Source organism: Glycine soja, chromosome 11 (assembly GCF_004193775.1).
Source record: "Glycine soja cultivar W05 chromosome 11, ASM419377v2, whole genome shotgun sequence".
NCBI classification, from domain to species: Eukaryota; Viridiplantae; Streptophyta; class Magnoliopsida; order Fabales; family Fabaceae; genus Glycine; species Glycine soja.
Genome location: NC_041012.1, coordinates 15717800 through 15741446, shown reverse-complemented (window position 1 = coordinate 15741446; position 23647 = coordinate 15717800). Strand labels below are relative to the sequence as shown.

Here is a 23647-nt window from a genome sequence, read left to right as displayed (position 1 = left end):
TTTCTGACATTTTAATCACTGAGCGGTCAACGGTATCCTAATCAAACTAATCAATATACGAGACATCGATTTTGGCATCAAAAGTAAAGAAAGAGTCAAAGGCACAAAAAAAAAATGAGAGCCAAATTATAGCTCTATGGAATTCGAGGCCAAAATCAATAAATGCCATTTGCCACAGGAAACAATGACAAAGTTTTCATATAACTTCTCATGCATTCAATGATTTGTATGCCTAACAAATGCTTATGCCGCGTAATAAAATGTCATTTTAATTTGTTGCACTTTTATTAATTAGTCTGCACTCAAAGGCCATTTGACTTTAAGAATCAAAGCTTGCAAACAGGGAACAGCCACACCACTACACCAGAATAGTCATCCCTAACCCTAAGCAAAGACCAAATAAAAAGCCGGCCGGCCACGAAAACAAAACTGTAAGTACATGCCAAATTGTTAACTATGAGTAATGAGTAATATTAAGGGATGTTTTGTATTTTTTTTTTATTAAAATACTTTGGTTTAGATTGAGTTATGTTTGAATATTTTTTTCAAACAAGCCCAAACTGAACCAATTTACCCTCTCCATTTCAGATTATATGAAGATTAGAATTTTGACACATATATTAAAAAATATAATTAATTTATTGAGTTTCGATTAAAACATTAAGTTACTTCTTAATATACTTTTAAGGATAGTTTTGAAAAAAAAAACATTTAAGGAAACGTTTGTTTTGTAAAACAACTTATATTTTGAAATAATTTTTCTTTCTAGAACGTTATATAATCAGGAAGGAACGGAAGAAATACTCAATAATGAGTTTTTATGAGTTGGGTCTATCAAATTTAAAAGATAAAAAATGTTTTAAACTGTCTAAAAGATTGTAAATGATAATTAGTTAAATAAATATAAAATTATAGAAATAATAATTAAAAAGTAAATGATCACATCAATAAGTTGGATCATCAATAAGTTGGATCATCAATAAGAGAATAATGAGTTTAAACGATTTGAAGGCTTGGGTGCAACAAATTTCGAATTAAAATAAGTGGGTTGTGTGGTTGACAAAATAAACTCGGCATATTATAAATCAAGCTCATGTCATAAGTTGAATATTTTAATTTCTACAATAATATTTTAATTTTTTTAATAAACAATAATAAATTGCAGGACATTAATTTAAATATTTTGTCAACAACAAGATAATATTTTTACAATGTGATTTATTTTAAATGTATATTAAAAAACATTGTTTTTTTTTCACTTTAGAATTCTTAAAAATTTATCTATGCACGAAGTCTAACTTTTAACAATTTATCCGAATAGTAAGTTGATTTGATTTTTTGTTAGAAATATTATCATTTTTGGGTGGAAAGTAAGTTGATTTGATATCAATAGTAATCATCACGAGGTGAAATCCAAACTACCAAAATATTAAAATGATTAAAGCGAGTTGGATTATCATCCCAACCCATTATGTAATTACCCTATAATTGAAGCGTAACATCTCAAATCCTTGTTGTAGCTACAACTAGCTGAAGGCTTTGTCAATTATAATACACTGTACTTTACTGCTGTAGCCCTTACTTTTTATATTTTGTGAATTAAAACTTTGCAAATGCATTTCCTTTGTCATTTGTTAGCTTCATATTTGCACGGAAAAACATAGTTTTAATACTGTAACTATTCAACAGACCGAGCTCTAATATTTTTCATGACCGTATTGGATTTCGAATGAGTTATGAAGGACGATTGGATGAATTTTGACTTTTCCCTCAGAAAGCATCTCTAGAGTAGGTTTTTTATTTCCAGGTGCTTAATGAGAAGAAATCATTTTTTTTTGCACTGAACAAATTGACGTGGTAGGGTGCGTTTTTTCATTGTTGAGATTTTTTTTCTTACATACCTAACAATTAAAAAAATAATTTTCTCAAACATAACAAATATCTAACCATTAAACAAATAATTTTCTCACACAAGACAGGTTTAACATGAGGGAAAATAAATGTCCAAGAGAAGAACAGAAAACATATAAACTTGTTGAATAACTATAGTAAATCTAAAAAATAATCAAATTTGAAAAAAAAGGTATTTAAATCCAAATTCAAGCAAAACAGTAAAAGGGGAAATCCAAACGCAGCGAAGGTGACGACAAACACACAATGACAGAGGTGTTGACGCCAGACGCAACCATGGCCGGAGACGCGACCATGGTCGGAGGTGTTGATGCCAGCGAAGGTGACGCGAGACACTACCATGGTCGAAGGTGGTGGCGCAAAGTGAAGGTGAGGCCAGAGGAAGGTGTTGCGGTGGTGGTCGGAGGTGTTGACGCCAACGAAGGTGACGCGAGACGAAGGGACGATGGTGGAGAGGAAGAAGATAGATAGGAGCAGAGGGGGAAGCTTTTGGAGGTGGTGAAGAGAGAAAATGTTTTCTCCAGAAGATAGAAAGGCACAAAGTGGGTAGGTGGTGAAGTGAGGAGAAGCTTCTGGACCCTTTGTGAATGTGGGAAGGTTTTGGACGATCTGGAACGTCCATTTTATTAATGAGGATGAATCTGGACCGTTGAATAGCTTAGGTAATTAATGGGGAAGGATTTTGAACATTGATGGAAATGTTACTGTTGTGTAGTACTGTTGATCTGAAAATGATACCATTGAACGTGCAAAAATGACCGTTGTGTAGCATTTTTTCACTGTGCTACACTATTCATTATAAATTTGTGCACGGTACAACATGTTTTGCACAGTTCTTGTATTGCTTATTTTTTTTTTGTTGCTATCAAGTGTCAATTTTTTTTTATTCTCTTTGAAATGGATCCCAATTAGCATAATTATCAATGTTACTATAGTTATTTGCAAAACCAATCATTCCTTACTAGTGAAAATTCTCAAAATCCACTACAATATGTTATGTGTCCACCACCACCCCCTACTAGTGAAAATTCTCAAAATCCACCACAGTATGTTATGTATCCACCACCCCCCACACATGTGGTATATGCATCCTTCATCCAATGTAAAGCTACCTACTAGTGGTAGTTCTCAAAATCCACAAATTTATAGTTAACCATCAACTCCCACCAACTTAAACATGTGTTATAAGCCTTCTTTATCCAATATTGCGCTCCCTAGCAATGAAATTGAATCACCCATCAGTGTAGACAGTATTCAACTAGACGAAGGAGATTAAAATTCAGGTGGAAAAAAAGTCGTATCGTATTCTCAGTGACAGAAGATGTGATTCTCGTCCGATCGTGGCTAAATGTGTCAAAGGATTCAATTATAGGAGTCGACCAAACATCAAAGCAATATTAGGCAAGGATAAAAAATGCGTACAATAATGACGATGTGCGTCAAAGCGGGCAATTTTGTGAAAGAAGCTGGACTCAATTAAAATCTCGATGGAACAAGATCCATCCTCCAGTTCAAAATTTTAACGGGTGCTACAAACAAGCAGATAAACATAGGAGAAGTGGAAGTTCAGAGAATGATGTTTTGGCTGATGCTCATATGATTTACTCACAAGATACAGGTACAAAATTTGAGGTTGAGCATGCTTTGTTATTGTTGAAAGATCAACCAAAATTCGGTGCAGAATTTATGTCAAAGTGTTCAAAAAGAACAAAGGTTTCTACTTTTGGAAATTACTTGTCGTCTTCTAACCCAGAGACTTCCGTTGAAGTCAAAGAATATGATACGCTATTTCCAATGTCTCGCCTAATTGGACAAAAAACAACAAAAAGGAAAAGCAAAGGAAAATAATCTTGTAACACTCTCGATTTATCTAGCATAGAAAGTGTAATGAAGGACACAAATATGAACACATCAAAACTTATTTAGTTAAAGGAGGCACAAGAAAGGCGTCTGCAAGAACAAAAATGACGTATGGAGTATGAAATCCTCATGAAGGATACATCCAACATGTCCGAACAACAACGCAAAGACCACAAAAAGTATTGTGATCATATTAGGAAAAAACAAGGATATTAAATTTTTAGTTCTTATGCTAATGTTGTGTTTGATATTTAATTTTAGCAGTGTAGGTATTTGTTGTGTCTTAAATTTAGAATTTTATGTTGTAAAACTAGCTGTTATGAAAGTAGCCGTTATAAAATTGGTCGTTGCAAAATTAGCCGTTATGAAAGTAGTCGTTGATAAACTAGTCATTATGAAAGTAGTCGTTGAAAAACTAACCGTTATTAATGAAGCGATATAAATGTCCAATGTTTCATTATTTTGACATATTCTCATACAAAATACACAATATTTCTCTTTTATTTCAAACACTTTGGTTACCATATAATGGATCCAAACATCGATTTAGACGAAGTTTTAGATCAAATGATAGAAGAGGAATTGGAAGACAACACCAATGAAGAAATCATTAGGTTGATACTTGAGGGCCAACAACAACTACATGGCAACAACACTAGGCGTAGCCAAAGAAGAAGAGTGGAACATCGTAATCATGAAGAAGGTCATGATTGATTGTTCAATGACTATTTTTCAGAAAATCTTGTGTACACAGAGATTCAATTCCGAAGAAGGTTTCGTATGCAAACACATGTGTTTCTCCGAATTGTAGAAGTACTCAACAACCATGATGAACACTTTCAAATGAGGGTTGATGCACTATGTCAAAAAGACTTATCTCCATTGCAGAAGTGCACAACTATTATTCATATATTGGCTTATGGATCACTTGCTGACAGTGTGGATGAATACGTTCGAATTGGTGAAACAACTGTAGTGGAATGCTTGGAGCGATTTGTATCAGGCATTTGCACCATATTTAGGAATGAGTACTTGAGGAGACCAAATAACGAAGACACTGAATGCCTACTACAAATGGGAGCGGCACATGGATTTTCAGGTATGTTAGGTTCCATTGATTGTATGCACTTGGAATGGAAAAATTGTCTAGTTGCTTGGAAAGGTCAATTTTGTCGAGGTGATCATTGCAACCCAACAATCATTCTTGAAGCCGAGACATCACAAGACTTGTGGATTTGACATGCATTTTTTTGGAACCGTCGGTTCAAATAATGACATTACTATGTTAAATGGATCTAAGATGTTTGATGAAGTTTTGTCAGGACGTGTGCCCACAGTGCAATTCACAGTAAATAGAACCCAATATAATATGGGATACTATTTAGTGGATGACATTTATCTAGACTTTGTCATGTTTGTGAATACCATCTCAATGCCACAAGGAGAAAAGCGAAAATTATTTGCACAACGACAAGAATCGGCAAGAAAGGATGTAGAACGGGCGTTTGGAGTGCTCCAATCTCGATTCGCAATTATACATGGTCTGACACATTTTTGGGATGCTGGTAAAATGAAGAATATCATCTATGCATGCTTCATATTGCATAACATGATTGTTGAGCACAAACGTGACACATATCAAAATAATATTGATTACGATAGTGTAAGTAATAACACTTCAACATTCGAAGTATTTTTAGGTGCTCACCCTAATATCAGGTCAACATACCTTCAAAGGAGAGCACAACTTGATGAGAAACAAAAACATTACCAACTTCAAGCAGATTTAGCTGAGCATATTTGGGAATATTTCAGAAATGAAAATAACAATTAATTTTATGTAATATTTTTTATTTTTCATGATTATGTTTTCTATTTCAATGTCATTGTATTTAATTATCTATTATTATGTAAAAATGTATTTTTTTATTGTTACACATTTTCTTTTAAAAATGTATTATTTTCTTCATTTATTCATATTTATTATTTGTATACATAAATACTGAAAAAATGAATTAATTATTTTATTATAATAATAATTAAGTTATAATAAAAAATAATTTAAATGTTTGAGTTTCTTGTGATTTTTTATATTGGAGTAAAATTCTGTAGGAGTTTCTTACAAGTGACATGACACTGTTGGGATAAAAAAAAATAATGCGAAATTACAAAAAAATAATTAAAAAACTCATAAAAAACTTGCACTTGAGTTACTCTGACTCTCTTGTAACTATATGATTCTTTCAACAGAAAAATAATAATAACATTATGTAATTACACATTGAAATGATTGACTTGGAAAGTTAATTATTATATGACTGTAATTACATTTTGGGCCGGAATGTCGTATAATAAATCCTTAAACTAGTATCTAAAAATGTAGCTAAGAAATTAGTGTTTTTGACATACTAACGCCACTAACAACTACAGTATTCAATAAATTGCCTCTTATAATTTTTTTTTCTACAAAATAATTTTTTCCCCAAGTAGGTTTTAGAGAAATAAATTTGTCATCAAGATCGAGAAATTATTAAAAAATGAGAATAAAAGATTTTTTAATACCAAAAAAATGAAAAAAGATTTTACACATTCATCATGTCACGAGGTTGTAAATGTAAATATCAATCTATCTATAAAAGAAGTTGAATAAGTTTATTATTATCTAGTGACTAAAATTCATGAAAATATTATAGACGCGTGTGAAAACCAATTTATAAAAACAAAATACTTCATCATTCTTTGAAAATATAAGAGTGTATATATGTGTTTGTGAAGTTTACTTGAATGAACAACTATAAAGATATATACAAAATACTATGGTTGAAAATACAATAAATAAATAAAATATAGGAACTAGGAACTGGTCAACTGGGAAGTATCATAATCACAATCATAATTCTATTTAAAAAGAACAAACAGAAAAGAAAGCAGTATAAATTAATGGATAAATTGATAAATATATGATACAACACCTGTCCATCCTAGCTGTACATACGAAAATAGTACACAAAATCTAATTGCTTAACTAAAAAATTTAGGATAAATAATTATTTTTGTCCTAAATATATAAAATGTTGATAAATTTATCTTCGAAAAATAGAAATTCAAATTTTAGTTTTCAGAAATGAAAAAAGTGCATCAAATTCATCCTTCTATTAACTTTCGTATGTTACTGTTAATGAAAGATCTTATGTGATACATAAAGATAAAAATATCATAAAATGATTGTTAGCATTTGAATATATTGGATCAAAATGTCATTCAGTTATCATTTGACCAAAATGTTACTAAGTTACTATTAAACCAAAAAATGTCAGTAAATTACTATTAGACCAAAATGTCAATAATTTTTTGTTTAACCTAAATGTTAGTACGTTTTCATTGGATTGATTTGTCAGGTCGCAAATTTCATTCATTTAAGAGTAAAATATAATTTAATATTTGTCTTTTTTCCTTTTTTTATCATTTCAAGCATAACATTATAATAAACATTTAAAAGATAGAGAATCAAGCATAACACTACAATAAACACTTAAAAAAAATAGGAAAGCAAGTATAAGTTATAACAAACATAATAATACGCATAATATTGATTAATAAGCACAATTTGTCTGTTGCTATAGAATTTCGAATGTGACAGTACTTTACTTAAAATATGAGACTCGAACAAAAGATAACGTAGTGTCACATTAAAATTTTTATAGCAACAGATAAATTATGTTTATTAATCAATATTATGTTTATTTTAATTTATGTTTGTTTTCCTATTTTTTAAGTATTTATTATAATATTATGCATGTAATGATAAAAAAAGAGAGAAAATGAATATTAAATTATATATTTATCCTTAAATGAAACAAAATTTGGATATGGCAAATTAATCCAATGGAAATGTATTGACATTTTGTTCCAACAAAAAATTACTGATATTTTGGTCCAATGAAAAATTAATGACATTTTGATTCAATAGTAATTTATTAATATTTTGGTTTAATGAAAATGTATTGACATTTTGTTCCAAAAAAATTATTGACATTTTGTTCCAATAAAAAATTAGTAACATTTTGATCCAATGATAACTAATTAACATTTTGATCAAATAGTAATTGACTGATATTTTAGTCCAATTTATTCACTAGTTATGTTGATAATATTTTTGTAATATTTTTATTTCTTTTTATCATGTAGATTCTTTTATTAATGATAATAATTAACAAATAAATAAATTTATCACACTTTTTTTTTATGTTTGAGGACTAAAATTTTAATTTCCATTTTTATAGATAAATTTATCAGCACATAACGCATAAAAAGAATATTTACTCAAATTTATTTAGCGTCAAATTGAGGACAAAGACAAACGAGGTCCCAATCACTTCAAAAGGACATTGCTTCACCCCACTTACTCGAGGGACATTACTCGTTTGCAAATAAAAATTGATTTGGGTCTTATCCATAAAAATGAAGTTCTAGTTATTTAATAAAATAGAAAATAATACATAAAATTGTATTGATTATTTTAGTAAAAGCATAATTTTAAAAGTTGTATCAACTAGACTTGTTCAATGGTAAAAAAAAGAGAAGAAAAAAGACTGGTTCAATTCAATGACCATTTAAACTATAAATTGATTTGATAATCTCTCCTAAGTCCTAACAATCTAAACAACTAGTGGAGCATAAGTTGGTTAAAAGGTGAGCCCAAAACTAGTACAGCTAGATTTTTTTTTTTTTGATAAAGCAACGATCTTTTTTTTTAATATTTTAAAAACGTTCGAGCATTAATCAAGGTTTATATATGATATTGTTATTACATAAATTTTTATAATGATTTTATTTCATAAAACATGTAGTAAGATATTTTTATGCTAATTTAAAATTTTATCTGATATTTTTATGTTTAGTATAAAATAAATTATATATTTACACATTCATCTCATCATAATTCATTATAAAAAAAATTCATTATTTATTTTCCACCATACATATCCCTAATTAAAATCTAAACGTGACATTTGCAAGATTCACACATGACACATCCTAATTAGTAATTAGAATCCAATTGCAATATCTCCAAGACTCACATCAAAAGAATCTACTAAATAGAAAAGAAATTGCAGACCAGATTTTACATGTGTGGCTCGAGCTTTGGATACTTGTGAAATGTAAGTTGGATAAATGACACAGAAGCTCTCTCCACCAAACACTATTATTGCTCTTAACTACTGTTGCGCTGTAAAATAAAATTTCCACACTCTTCTCTTCTCTTCACTTCAATTCTTTCCCACCACTTTCTCCCCACACCATCATCTTCTTCTTCACTTCTTCAACATAACAAAAAACAACAACTCAGCTAATGACTCTCACGTTCCACATTGTTGGGCACCCTTTTCGTAGATCCAACTCCAAAAAAATAACAACTTTCCTTCTTTTCAGTTGAAAAAAACTACTTCATTTTTCTTATTTCTTTTTTTATATTCCAAGAAAAGGTCTTTCTTTTTTGGTTTTTGTTTTTTGTTTTTTGTTTTAGTTTTTCAGTGGCAGCAATGACGGAGGTGCTTCATTTCTCATCCTCTTCGTCGCCAGCCACTTCTTCTTCCGATGGCATTCTCCAAGAACCACCACCACCTTCTTCTGTGAGCGTGGTGGTGGATGGGTTTTCTACGGTCACCGACTGTGACGCGCGCAGGGTCACGGTCACCGACAGAACGCACCAAGAGCTTTCTCTTCTGGCAATTCTTGTGACCCTTTTGAGGAAATCGCTGATTGCTTGCAACAAGAGCGACGAGGGACAGGGCGCCATGGAGATTGGGTGGCCCACTAACGTGCGCCACGTGGCGCATGTCACCTTCGACAGGTTCAATGGCTTCTTGGGCTTGCCTCGTGAGTTCGAGCCCGAAGTCTCCACAAGGCCTCCCAGTGCTAGGTACGTGCGCTACTGCTGACTCATCACATAATGCTACTATGTTTTTTCTTTCCGGGTTACCTAATATCGGTAATGAATATCTATTGACTTTGTTTGTTGATGAGTAATTTTTGTTCGGAAATCTCACAGACCAGTTTTAGTGCAGTTTTCGAGTTTTGTTAATGAGTGTTGGTGGTGTGTGTATATCATTATTATCTTTGCCGTTTTTTGAAATTAGCATATATGGATTTGGTCACTTGTAGTATTTTTTATTTTATATTTGCATGTGTGTATTAGATCGTGTTTGGATAAATTTTTCCATAAACACTTGTAGCACAGAGAGGAAAAAAATAAGGAGGTGTAATAAATTTCGTGTTTATTCCTTAAGTTAAAAATAAATATATGGAATTAACTTTATAAAAGTTCTCTCGTCTGACTTCTTCAAAAGTTGAGAGATATAAAAGTTGAATTTAACTTGGGATAAACTCTATGTGTTTGGATGAACTTTAACAAAATTGATTTTGAATATAATTGATTTTGGTTAGAATTGATTTTGAAGTAAAATTCAGTATAAATATTTTGATCCAACGCAGAAGTTATTTAAAGTTGTTTTAGCTTAAAATCAATTCTACACTAGAATCAATTTTGACTTCTTCTCCAATGTGAAACGAAACATGTGAAAAATGATCTTAAATTAATTCTAGACTCCAGATTCTGTAACGTGGAACCAAACACGCACTAAATTCTTTTTACTTTTTTTATTTATGGAAAACGGGAAAAGTGTTTCTAAATAGGACCTTAATATATTATCATTGGATGTCACTCCTTTGATTAAGATTATTTATTGGGTAGGATATATCATGAAGTTTGAAACGAATTGCAGCTAATTTTATCTTCCTTGTTCTGTAACCTTTGCACTTAGTGGGATAAGACTTCTGTTATTGTTTGTTTGTTCTATAACCTTTGCAGTGTAAGCTGTAGGCCCTCACTAGGCCATTTGCCTAAGGAGGTTGCATGGTGGTTTTTTTCTGTTTGAAGTTTGGATAACTCAAACAAGAGGTATATCTTCTTCTCTAGGGGTGATGCATCTTAATCATGAATGGGTTTTAATTCATTAGAGCAGAAATTGATTGATGCTTCTGAAGATTTTTACTGTCTTGATCTTGTTGGTTTGCTTATACTTTGTGTCTATAAGATCTATGGGTTTGTAACAAACTGGTTGAGCTGCCTATACAATTTGGTAAGCCCGTCATTATGAGCCTATTTAATAATGTTTGAGTCACATTAAAAGCCATTTAATTTGTGGATTTCCTGTTTTATGATGACTTCTGCCTATATTACTTGCAAATGTTATATGATACAATACAAAGTATAAATAGTTTGCTTTGAAAATTTGGAAGTTCTTTCAACCTTGTATGATATTTGTAGTTAGCTGTATTTGTTGTCAATAAAGATGTTGCTTGTCTTTATTATGATTCATGGTGGAAATACCTATCTGATGTTTGATTTTTGGGGTATTCTTTTTTGTTTTCATTTTCATGTTTAGTGCAACTGTTTTTGGAGTTTCAACAGAATCCATGCAGTTATCGTATGACACGAGAGGGAACAGTGTGCCAACCATACTGCTACTAATGCAAAGGCACTTGTATGCTCTCGGAGGGTTGCAGGTTTATCACCTAGATCTTTCTTTCTCAGCTTTGCTTCTTGTCACATTTTCTCATGGTGTTGAATTGAACAACTGAACACAATTTAGAAAATGCCAAAAGGAAAAATGACATTCCTGCTTTATAATTCACCACTCTATACAAATTTGATCATTACTTCATTTTAAATATGACTACTTGTATGCTCCTGCTTGGTTAAACAGTTGAATACTTGAATTCATCCATGCAGGCAGAGGGGATTTTCAGAATTAATGCAGATAATAGTCAAGAGGAGTATGTTAGGGATCAATTAAATAGGGGATTGGTCCCAGAAGATGTTGATATACATTGTTTGGCAGGACAAATTAAGGTATATTAAATTAACAATGAAAAGAAACATAGTACATGCTAAGAAATACCTTGGTTGCTGCTTACTATCTATTTTTTTAATGATTTTGTTTTTGTGCGAGAGGTGCATGATATTGGTTTTGATAATCTTGTGCTTTTCAAGGCTTGGTTTAGGGAACTGCCTACTGGTGTTCTGGATTCTTTATCACCAGAGCATGTAATGCAATGCCAGACTGAAGAGGATTGCGCTGAACTGGCCGGCCAGCTACCTCACACCGAAGCTTCCCTTTTGGACTGGGCTATTAATTTAATGGCTGATGTTGCCCAAGAGGAACACTTGAATAAGATGAATGCACGGAACATCGCCATGGTTTTTGCACCAAATATGACTCATGTGAGTTCCAATTTTTTATTTTTTTTAAATTCTCCAATTTACTAAAATGCATGTGGACATCTTGGAAATCCAACTGAAATTTTATTCTGAGTGAAGGATTTTCTGTACTACTTGTTTGAAATTGGCCATGTTCTCCTTCTGGTCTCAAATACAAGAAAAAACACTTGGTCTCAAATATTAGAAAATTTCAACTAACTTTATCTTATTTAATGTTACTATCTCTAAAATACCCTTCATTTAATTGAGGTGCTAGGTTCAATGACTTTTTCTTATCCTTGATATCAAGTTCCAATGAAGGGTAAGTTGGGAAAAAAATATTTTTTAATTAAAATTGATGTAATCAAATGTGGTTAATTAACTTTCTTAATTAGTGTGACGTTTTTTTTTCCTTATATTATTTGATACCAAAGGGAGTATTTACAGCTGTAAAAGATTTAGTGTTTCCTTTTGTGTCTTGACTTATTACATGGTCATTGTGATTTGTGACAATACTTTTTACCTCTAGTGAAGTCCTGACAGTGCCATTTTTGTCCATAGAGTAGTGAAGATGCCAATGTGATATAGTTGATCTATCTTATGGTAGGTTTCAGTTACAGAATTTAGTCTTTCTGGTTGCAGATGGCAGATCCTTTGACTGCATTGATGTATGCAGTTCAAGTGATGAACTTCCTAAAGAATCTTATATTAAGGACACTGCGAGAGAGAAAGGATTGTGTGGTAGAATCGTCTCCTGGATTTTGTTTAGAGCCTTCTGATGAGAACGGGGACAGCAGTCTTCCGGAGTCCTGCCAGCAAGATGATGATGTTGCTGCTGAAAATGAAGAGGCCGGGGAAACCTTTGTTTCTGAGAAAACTGAATTAGAATGTTCGCCTGAGTCCCTCCAAAGCAAATATTCAACTGAAGGAGGATGTGGCAGTTTGATAGGCTCTCCTGAGAATCTGGTTTGTGAGGAGGACTTGTATTGTGAGTTTCCATCCAAAGGAAACATCGGGAAGAGTAAGAGTGTTCAATCAAGTAATTCCAGTTCTAAAAAGGGGTCCCAAAAAACCAGAGGCATGCTCCAACCTGTGATCCATGCAACAGTGGCTGCTGATAAAAAGGGTATTAGCAATCTGAGCCGCATAGATTCGAGATCAGAGCGGATAGAAGCCTGGCGGTGAAAGAAGAATCACTGTGATGGAGTGTAGTTTGATTCTGATTGTGCATTGTAGTTGTAAGTTTGTTTCAAGGACAAGTTTGTGAAGTGGTTCAGATTTTTTTCATTTTCCTCAGTTTGTTTAACATGTCTGATTTCTAGAATGACACTATGATAAACACTACTGAAATAACATTTCCCATGTGTGTTTTACTTGTGTTCTCAACTACTCATAATTATTCCTGAATGACAGGCCATTCACCTGTCAATGTTGCAATGTATAAGTTAATCACTTGCGGATTCTTACTCTACTAAGTTGCTAATGCTAAGATACTAATATCGTATGCTAACTAATACCTAAATCACTTCTCATAATATGGTATCCATATTGACAAAGTCAATAAATGCTTTACTTTAAAAACAATTGGTAAATGAAGCCTTTATTTTGCAATAGTCTTGAAAATATAAATTATGTTTAATACTTAACATGCAAAGAAAGTAGGATTAGCACGAAGATGTTTTAGAAAGATTTAGAATTATTCAAGATATGAAGTCAAGTCAACCAAGACATGTGTTTACATTCTCTTGAAATTATAATGGGTCCAGCTGCAAGAGGGTCATCTACAATTTAGAATTTTTGTAGGTTTTGTTTGCTCTCATAGGTGTGCACCACTACAAGAACAAATACGAAGTTTGATACTTTGGCATATCCGCATACCAACATTTGGTAGACAGCTTTAGAGCTTCACCAATACAAAATCTGATTTTGACATTCAATTTTACATCTAAAAGATGTGACTTAGGTTTTATGTTTCCATGTTACTTTGGATTTGTAAGCATTTGCACTAGAACGGTTGCTTGACTCATAATGTAAAAAAAGAAAAAAGAAAAACGAATACATTCATAAGTCACACTTTTGGGGATTGGTTATACGGTTTTGCCAAGAATATAGTAAGTGATAATACCTTAATTCCCAAGTTGTGGGGCATCTTAACAGCTTTGCAAATTGCGTGGGACAAGGGATTTCGTTTTATTATTCTGGAATATTGTGATTCGAAGGTGGTCATGCAATTGGTGCTATCCAATGTTGAAACTAAACATCCCTTCTGGAGTTTGATCGATCTCAGCAATTACATCCTTGTTGACTAAGGTATTAGTTATAATAATATGGAGTAACACAACTCCATAACCCTCCTAGGGATGTTTATTTTATGTTACTGCAAGCTTGATGTAGTGATGTTGTTGCTCATTTTTATAAAAAAAAAAAGAAAAAAAAGCCTTAAAAGGTAAAATACATTACTCATTTTGTTAAAAATACAAAAAGTAATTTTGTAAGGTTAACAATTTTTTTAACCAAACGACCTATTGGTGAATTAATATATATATATATATATATATATATATATATACTTTAAATGTGTTATCAAATATGATTATGTGAGATCAATAATATATGACAAATTTGGTAGATAATTTTGTTTTTCAAAGACGTAATCATAAATTTGATCCTTGATCCGTACATAAAAAAAATATTTGTTAAAAAAGATCAATTCCTTAAATGAATCTTTAACACTTTAAGGGATTATTATTTGTGAAATCTATATAATAATAATAATAATAATAATAATAATAATAATAATAATAATAATAATGTGGTTAAATATAAAATGAATTGGCGACACAAAATATTAAAGTTTATATTGACTATATAACTTCAATATTTGTGATTTATATATTATTCCAAAGGTTAATTTATACACTTTAATAATTTATGCACGAATTAGTGTAAAAAGAATTTACATTACTATTTAATTTAATTATAATTTTTTATGTATAATAAGTTTTTTTAGTCTTACAATATACTTACCATGATTTTTATATCGATTGCATATTGTAAAGTTTTTAACACTGAGAATGCGCATAAAAACAAACTCCTAAATAATATAGTACAGTGGAAAATCACAACACATTGCAATTTGCATTGGCATTCAATTTTAAAGGACATATATCTAAGACGGTGAAAGTGAGAATAAACCATTATTGAGAATGAGCTAGCAAGTGTTAAGGAGCTAAGCAACTCGAGTTCCTTTCAACAATGATAAATTAATAGTGATAGTAGCTGTTTGTTCGTGGGGTGGCTATCTATACTTGCATAGGATTGTGAAGGCTATAACTAATTCCAAATTCCAATTGCTACTTGGTACGCAGCTAGCAAGCAAGCAAAGGCGATTCCAAATTTAATCTGCATAAATTAAAGGTTTTTTTTTTTTTTGTAGAATATAAAAAAATGAACTAAGGCAAGAGCAACTACCTACAAATCACAGCTTACATGAAGTGCAGAATAGATTCATCTGAGGAAACTTTACCTTCTGTATTCTTGTCGAGAAAAATAACACCCAGAATTCTAAACAATGAATTAATACATCTCATTGTTATTGATACTATATTTTTTTTTTAATGTCTCTCCTCTTATTATATTATGTGCATATTTGATACTTCATTGCGCCAAGTTAAATCCAAATCTCCAAGAGAAGTTAGTATTTTTTTGCTCATGGTTATTTGCTCTTTTTTTATATATGCAGTTTTTTTTTAGATTAATGTATAAGAACGCACGTAAAAACAAACATGTTATAATCATTTATAATATTCATATCAATTATTACATTTATATTTTCTTCTTCTTTTTATATAATATATTATAAACATGTTTAGATCTAGTGGCAAGAGTTTGCAGTACTATACATGAGATCATAAATTCGAACCTCAATGCGATTATTATACACACAAAAAAAAACATATTTAAATAAACTTATTCATACACATCTAGAATAAGCAAATTTAAATATGAAAAAAAGGGAAATTAAATTTTCTATAGTTAATCTAAGGGGTATTGGATTAAGATTTTAAAAGATTATTTCAGTATAAAAAAAATCTTGTGAATTTTAAAGATTATATAGGAATATTATGACTTATCAGATTTTCTTTACAAAATTTTTATGATAATTTAGATTTTAATAGATTTATATAACAATTTAAAGGATTTGAAATAACTTTACAGATTTATAAGATTTAAAAGGATTTTATGAATTTTTAAAAACACATTTAAAATTACAAGATTTAGTGAAAATAATAATAAGAAAGGATGAGATTTGGATAAAAAAGTAAAATCAATATAATTTTTTTTAATCTCTTAATAATTATATTGATTCTAGTTTATTAACTCCTACACTAACATTTCTTTCAATATCATCTTCTCATTCTCACTTTTGAATTTGAATAATAGATTAAAAATTATATGTTGATTTTTTTTATTTTTTTAATTACTACAATTATTTCATGATAAATGTAATATGATATGTTTAAATGAGGTGCAATAATAAACATATATTAGAAGGGAGTAATAAGGTGAAAAATTGGTAGGATGGTTATTAAGTTATGTGGATGACGAAACTAAGGATAATAGTACAGAAATATTACATTAAACAATTGATGAATTTGATGAGCATAATTAATATAAGAAAAATATGATTAGTCTTAACACATAAGATAAATATTAATTTAATTTAAAAAATAAAGGAAAAGATGTGATGAGAGAAGAAGAAAGTCTAGTCATCAATAAAAAAGAAAGAAAAAAGTCTAACAAGATCTCAAAGGTTTGGGTGAGATTGTTTAATAGATATTTAATTTATACTAAAAAGTCTAATGAAATCCATCAAAATCCTTTCTAAAAAAATAATCCATTGAAATTTATATATTTTTAATACCAAATGATTTTTATAAGTTATACAAAAATTATAATTGAATAACACTAAATTTTGTTGTCTTCTTTAAAAAATCTTAAAAACTTTAATTGAATATCATACAACTTATTTATATTATTTACAATTTTTAATTGAATACCACAATATTTTTTTTAAAAAATCTTTTGAAATCTTAATCTAATACACCCCTAATTATCTTCTTTAAAAAGATTGTTTTTTGTATTCTTCTTTAATTTTTTCTTTTTGGTGCACCTCTAATTCCAAAGATAATAAAGATTTAAATTAAATTTAAAATCAATAACATAACAAACTAACGATATCGAATCAAATATCTTTTCAAAACCTATTCTAAAAAAATCATTTTTTAATCATTTGTACATAAAAAAAAAAATTAAACGGTATGATATAGCATACAATTATTGATATCTTTCATTTTTCTTCATATACACGTATAAAAAAATATACCCTAAAATTAAAGGATACTAGTGTGGAAGCTTAACAACAAAAAGTCTATGCACTTCTATAGCCACCCATTCATATGTATGCCCACATCATCGGATAAAATTAAAAGATACGAAAAATCACACCTAGATAGGTAACAATAATACAGCATATTCCCCTTGATTTTTTTGTTGTGCAGTTTCATGCCTCCTTTTTCTCTCGTACTCAATCATCACCAGAACCTCAACAATTTATAATATACATATATATACACTTAATTTCTTTCTATCTTCCTTCTTCTTTTTGTGTGCCGTTTTCTCAAGAAATTGATTAACATCAAACCCTATTAACTAAGCCATGTCAGTGAGTGGAAGCCTTCAACATATCTTTGAAAACCCTTCATTGCCAGAAAACCCTAGCCTCCTCGAATCCCTCTCAGGGATTCGAATCAAACCACCCGTGAAATCCATCCACTCCTTCACCGAGATATTTGGTGAACTCCATTTCAAGGAAAACCACCACCACCACCACCACCACAACAACAACAACGAATATGTTTCAAACACCACTCCAACAACAACAACACAACACAAAAACATGCATCTGTGCACTGAAGGGCTTGGCTTTGAGAGCTCCGATGATGTTGAAGACCGCAAGAATAACGAGGTAAATAGTGATGAGAGAGAGAACGAATGTTATGAAAACAAAAAGAGTTTAGGGTTGGAAGATTGGTGTGAATGGAGGACGAGGTCGTCAATTAGGGTTAATAATAAGAAGAAGAATGATGGGGTGGAATACCCTCCTCCGATTTCCAGCATAGGGAGGAGTGGGAAGCCTTGTGTTAGCTTCATGTCTTATAGGGACAATGGGAGGTTTGTTCTTAAGGAAGTGAGGATACCCATTCAGGAGTTCTTGCATGCTCATAGGGAAGATGGGAGGTTGAAGCTTCACTTTGTGCAGCCTGATCAGGATGATGACGACGGTGACTGTTGCAACCAAGAAGAAGAAGAGGATTATGATGAAGTAGAAAGTGTAGTGGGAGAAGAACATATGGGAAAAGAAAATGATGATGAGAGTGCTATAGATATCTAGTAAATATTGAAGATGATGTCTAGGGCATTTGTGGATGAAATAAGTAATTGGAAATTTTATATATTCGTGTATTTTGTTTTCTTCCTAATATATAATGATAATGTATGATATACTATTACATATGCTATTTTTGTTATACATCACAAACAATTATTTCTGTGAAAACATCTATTTTTGAGTGTTTACAACTAGAAAAAGATGGAAAGATTGCTTTAAGCTAAGTAGTGATAAAATGTTTATAATTAGTGTCTTATACATCACTAACAATGATTCAACGATTCCTGGAAATTAAACATTTAATTTTGAGTGTCTACATCTTATAGTTATTTATTTTTTAAAAATATATTATACATTAATTTGAATTTATTTAAAGAAGTATTAATTCATTTTTTATAAAGAAAATATAGACTTAATCTATTCAAGAACTTTTAATTCAATGACTGAATTGTTGGGAAAAAATGTAAATTATATTAAATCCAAAATGATATAATAATAAACGAGGCATATCCCGTAGTTAAAGAAAATCAAAAGTCTCCCTAATACAAGAAGACCTATATCAAGATGCTAAAACAAATGCAACAGGTGTGAAAATCAGCTTGTTCCCAGACAACGTAATTTTCCTACCTGATGTGGATCTCCCCCTAATGAGTCAGTGATGCGTTGTAAAGAAGTGAAACGCCTGCAGAAAGGAGCCAAATCACGAATGTGAGCCGAAAGGAGCCAAATCACGAATGTGAGCCCAAACTTGGAAAGATTTCCTGCAAGAAAAGAACAAATAAACATTTGACTCAGACTCATTTGAACATAAAGGACAGCGGGAACTCTTGTTCAAAAAAGTAACTTTGTCAAGAGTAAGCAGCCGATTCCTTTTAGCAAGCTACAAAATGAAAGACATCTTAGGGGGGATTGCTGGGTTCCATATAACAGAACATCAACTAACAGTAGACTTGACACCTCTAATGTATTCGTAGACTTTGTCAACAAGCAATTGTTCATTGATGCTCCAAGACTGAATTGTTATTTATAATATGCAAGAGTTATTGAATAGATTAATTCTACCAAGATTAAAAAATATTATTATCAAATAAAATTATATTTAGGAAAACAAAATTTTTACGGTTCTTAGGATTATTAGTATACCCATCCTATAGCTATATAATATTACTGATATCACTTTCTACTCAATTGTCTGTATATATATTTAGTTTTAACTTTTACGTAAAACTTGTGTCCTCCAATATTGGGGGAGTGGGGACTGGAGAGAGAATTGGAATCCTATATCCATTTGTTGTCCCACTTCCACTCTATTGCCATCCACACAAATGATGCAGGTTCATCTTGTTTACTTGCATTGGGTTTGTATTTTACAGATTCTATCCTAATTCCAAGATAGTTTTAATTTACCATATTTTAAGACTTTTCTTCTTTTTTTTTTTGGAATTAAAACTATCATCTTAACGTGTGTTTGAATTTGCATTAATTTGGTTCCAACAAGATCACATCATTTCACAATTAGCATATAAGTTTGTAATTCTAACTTCTGATTTTCACATTAGTTGCACGTAAAGAACGTAACTGATACAACAATACATATGTTTTTGTGTGACTGCTACAACCAAAACCAAAATAGAGAACATGCAATGCTGAAATGTTCAATCTTCTAGCTTCTTTGCAGTTGAAACTTTGTCAGCTGATATACCTGTATGTGCTCAACTACTTGTTTTGGCATCAGTTACTGAAGCCCCTGAGCCAGCATTTTGCTTTACTTCTGGTTGAGGACCCTAAATTAGAGAATATAGTTACCATTAGGTTCAAAGCATACATTTATAAATTATAGACAAACAAATTCACGCACGGAGAAAGAACAATTAAAATGCAATGGACTTTCAGTATAACCTAAAAAGTATTTTACCCCAAACAAAGCTGAAAAAAACAAGGTAATTGAAACTGCTAGATGGTAATACAAGTTTTTTTCTCCACATTTTTCTCTGTTAATTTCTGCTAAGAAAATACTTGTCATTTAGCCCATTTTTTCAAGTTTCCATTTTACCAACCACATCAATTGTCACAAAATATGTTTCCTATCTCATTGTGTCACCTTACCTAGAATCAGATTTCATTGACTCATGCAACCTGCATAAACGATGCAAGCATACTTCGGCACTGGCAAATAATAATCAAGTTCCATAACCATAGTAGTATTAGCACTTGTAAGCATGTGTTTCTGAAGATACAGACAACAGATTAATTGTGGACTTGATTGTAAAATGTTGCAAGATAGTCAACCAACATTCATCTTATCTTTTGGGAAAGGGTCTATACTACCATGTAAAAATGAGATGGTGAATGGTAAACTTGTTATTATATCAGACTCTATATTTGTTGACTAATATGTTGACAGTATTTCTTTATGGGTGTTTAATGAGCAGCCAGGGATATCCGCAATCTGTGTATACGGTATACTCTTAACGCTAAGATATGATAATTTGTGCTAAATCTATTATAGGAAAAATTTTGGGTCAAACTAGCTTATAAGCCAGTCAAAATAGCTTATAATAAAGTGCCTTACTAAACACACTCAAACAGTTGGTGAATTTTTCTTTTTTATAGAGTGTTCTTCCTCTGCTTGCACTGGTTTCAAAACTAGGTGATTGTGGTTGGATAAGTTACTCCTAACCAACAAACCACTTAATCGACCAGCTTTCTATAACCGTGTTCTAGACCCTATTACAAGTTTCCTCAAGGTAAAATTTATCATTGTTTTCCATAATAGTTTATTGTAATTCAGAAGTAAAATAATAAATAGGTTGGGAATATATGTATTGATTGTCTTTAGCATTTTAAAGTTCTTTTTTTGTGTAATGGATTTTACAAGGGTAAACAAGTCGGTCCTAGATCATTGAACAAACCCAACCCATAATGCATCCATCCGTCCATGTGACACCACATAAAACTGGTAAAAATTCTCGATCAGAAAATAAATGCAGAGCAATGCTTGGATGACCCATCAATTAAGTACTTTCAACTTTCAAGAACTTCATCACATATTATACTTAAATCAAAGAGATTAAAAAGAATACCAAAAGAGTAAAATTCAAGGGCATGCCTTGTGAGCAAGCTTCTCCAGCTTCTTTTGCCATCATCGAGCACAAACCTCTACTGATGTAGATAAACAGTACCAACAAAAGCTAGCATCTCTCTCTACAGTAATTGAGAGAATTGGCAAAAAAATATGGATGTATACTTTCTTTTATAGTTTCATCAACAGTACAAGAAGATATCGAAGTTAAACAACAATCTATTTACTAGGTAAGTGAGGTAGACTAAAATTGAAGATTAACAGAGCTCAACAGTGAAAAATAATTGTATCCTTATGTTAGCAGATAGAACCTAAGGCAATCCGTATGGATCAAATTCAAAAGCTATTATTTTCATGTTAACATTAACAATGCATACTAACATGCCCTTCAAAAGTAACTAAAAGCAATGGTTTCAGAAGCATATAAAATATTGAATCTGCATAAAAAACGCATCATACTAACATACCCTTCATCTCAAGCTCTATTCCCCCACCCCCCACCACACCCCCTATCAACCTTTAATCATCTTCTACTCAAAATTTTGCTTTAGTTACTCTGCTTCCAGTTTTTCTTGTCAAGGGTTTGTTTGGGTAAATTTCTTCACAAATACTTAAAGAATAGGAAAATAAAAAGATACAATTAATTGAGTTTCTTTCATAAGCAAAAATTAATTTATTAGCTTAACATTTATACAAGCTATCTCATTTATCTTCTCTAAAAGTTGAGATGAGTTGATTTTAGTTCATGTGAGAACTCAAATCTCATTTTAACTTCCTATTTAGTTATCAAAATATATAAAAGTCTAATCACACAATACCACCTGCAAAGTTATCCCAATTAAAAATAATACTATAGATTAACATAATTAAAAGAGAGAGAGAGAGAATAAAAACTTTTTTAAGGTTTCGTTTAATTTCTTAAAGTTAACTTTTTTTTTTTATCATTTTGGTCCCGAGTCAAGGGACTTAAGTGATAATAATATAATAACATGTTTGAAGATTATTTGTTGAAACTTGAAAGCATGAAACATCAACTAAAAACTCGAATTCCATTGCAAAACACAACAATTCCAATTAGTAATTCCTACTTCCCAGTGCTTAACATATCTATCCACCTCATTGCTCACTCCCCAACGCCGCTGCGGTGAATACTTCAAGCTCGGAGGTGTTTTCCTGATCAATGACGTCGAGAAACACGGGATCGACGGTGACGTGGCTGTCCACGTGGACCTTGAAGTTATGGTCCCACCACATGACCCTGGCGGTGCCGGCGATATCAACCGCGGCGTCGAGGAACATCTCGCGGCGCGCGACGTCGTGGAGGAAGCGCGTGGCGTGGTGAGCGAGCTCGAGCGCGTGGAGGCGTGCGGGGAGGCGGAGGAGCTGGCAGGAGCGGGGCGGCTGGGAGCCGGCTTGAACCTGAGCCGAGCCGAGAAGAGAACCTTGGTAGAAGATGGACATGGAAGTGGAGGAGTAGTGGATGGGGGCGATATTAGGGTTGGTGACGTGGACCGTGAGGAGAACCTCTGCGTCTAAGAGAGGGAAATTGAGTTTTAAAGAGGTGAAGTTTATGGAAATGAGGTGAAATGTTGGGTCCTTGGGTTTCGCGGATATTAGGGCTGACGCTGCCACTGCGGATGCTGCTCCGATTATTGCTGAACTCCAACTCCATTTTGACTTTTTGTTGTCCATCGCGATTCAGTCAACGAGGTGTGAGTGATGATGGAGATACACTGAATACTGCAGAACGTAGAAAGGAGAGGGAAGGATGAGGATAAGAACTCAGCAAAATGGGATTTTACGATAACGACCTCAGCACGTGTGGTTTACTGCTTCGTGGTCGCTGGTCCACTTTCAATGATTTTCCTTTTCAAGAGATGTACAAAAATATCAACTATAATTATAATGGTTGTCAATGATGAAGTGACAACAGCAAAAATAACAATTGTCAAATGTATAAAAATCAAATTCAAAAATTTTTTATTTTAAAAATAAGTGTAAAATGTTTTGAAAATAAATTAAAAATCATTTTAATTTCATTTTTGTTAAACACCATTTGTTTTGGAAAATACATTTGTAA

General features: G+C 31.7%; 3 protein-coding genes and 1 pseudogene across 3 annotated transcripts; 3 read left to right on the top strand and 1 right to left on the bottom strand.

Moving 5' to 3' along the window:
- Nucleotides 1-4299: 4299 nt before the first annotated feature.
- LOC114372966 lies at nucleotides 4300-5605 on the top strand (annotated as a pseudogene).
- Nucleotides 5606-8961: 3356 nt separating this feature from the next.
- LOC114373271 (rho GTPase-activating protein 5-like) lies at nucleotides 8962-13486 on the top strand. Its single transcript, XM_028330772.1, has 5 exons — nucleotides 8962-9694; nucleotides 11220-11340; nucleotides 11567-11686; nucleotides 11828-12058; nucleotides 12677-13486. The coding sequence occupies exons 1-5, from the start codon at nucleotides 9315-9317 to the stop codon at nucleotides 13217-13219; spliced, it is 1395 nt and encodes a 464-aa protein (XP_028186573.1). The 5' UTR covers nucleotides 8962-9314; the 3' UTR covers nucleotides 13220-13486.
- Nucleotides 13487-17753: 4267 nt separating this feature from the next.
- Nucleotides 17754-18488, top strand: LOC114372965 (protein FAF-like, chloroplastic). Its single transcript, XM_028330534.1, has one exon. It carries the CDS (start codon nucleotides 17754-17756, stop codon nucleotides 18486-18488), a length of 735 nt encoding a protein of 244 aa, XP_028186335.1.
- Nucleotides 18489-20008: 1520 nt separating this feature from the next.
- Nucleotides 20009-23446, bottom strand: LOC114376244. Its single transcript, XM_028334253.1, has 2 exons — nucleotides 21569-23446; nucleotides 20009-20269 (listed from the first exon to the last, which is right to left on the bottom strand). Exon 1 carries the CDS (start codon nucleotides 23257-23259, stop codon nucleotides 22684-22686), a length of 576 nt encoding a protein of 191 aa, XP_028190054.1. The 5' UTR covers nucleotides 23260-23446; the 3' UTR covers nucleotides 20009-20269; nucleotides 21569-22683.
- Nucleotides 23447-23647: the final 201 nt, after the last annotated feature.

Bases quoted from the DNA above. Each gene is read 5' to 3' on its own strand.
- LOC114376244 (XM_028334253.1), bottom strand. From the start codon at position 23,259: ATGGACAACAAAAAGTCAAAATGGAGTTGGAGTTCAGCAATAATCGGA.
- LOC114372965 (XM_028330534.1), top strand. From the start codon at position 17,754: ATGTCAGTGAGTGGAAGCCTTCAACATATCTTTGAAAACCCTTCATTG.
- LOC114373271 (XM_028330772.1), top strand. From the start codon at position 9,315: ATGACGGAGGTGCTTCATTTCTCATCCTCTTCGTCGCCAGCCACTTCT. The intron at 11,341-11,566 runs GTTTATCACCTA...TCATCCATGCAG, and splicing joins ATGCTCTCGGAGGGTTGCAG to GCAGAGGGGATTTTCAGAAT. The intron at 11,687-11,827 runs GTATATTAAATT...GTGCTTTTCAAG, and splicing joins GTTTGGCAGGACAAATTAAG to GCTTGGTTTAGGGAACTGCC.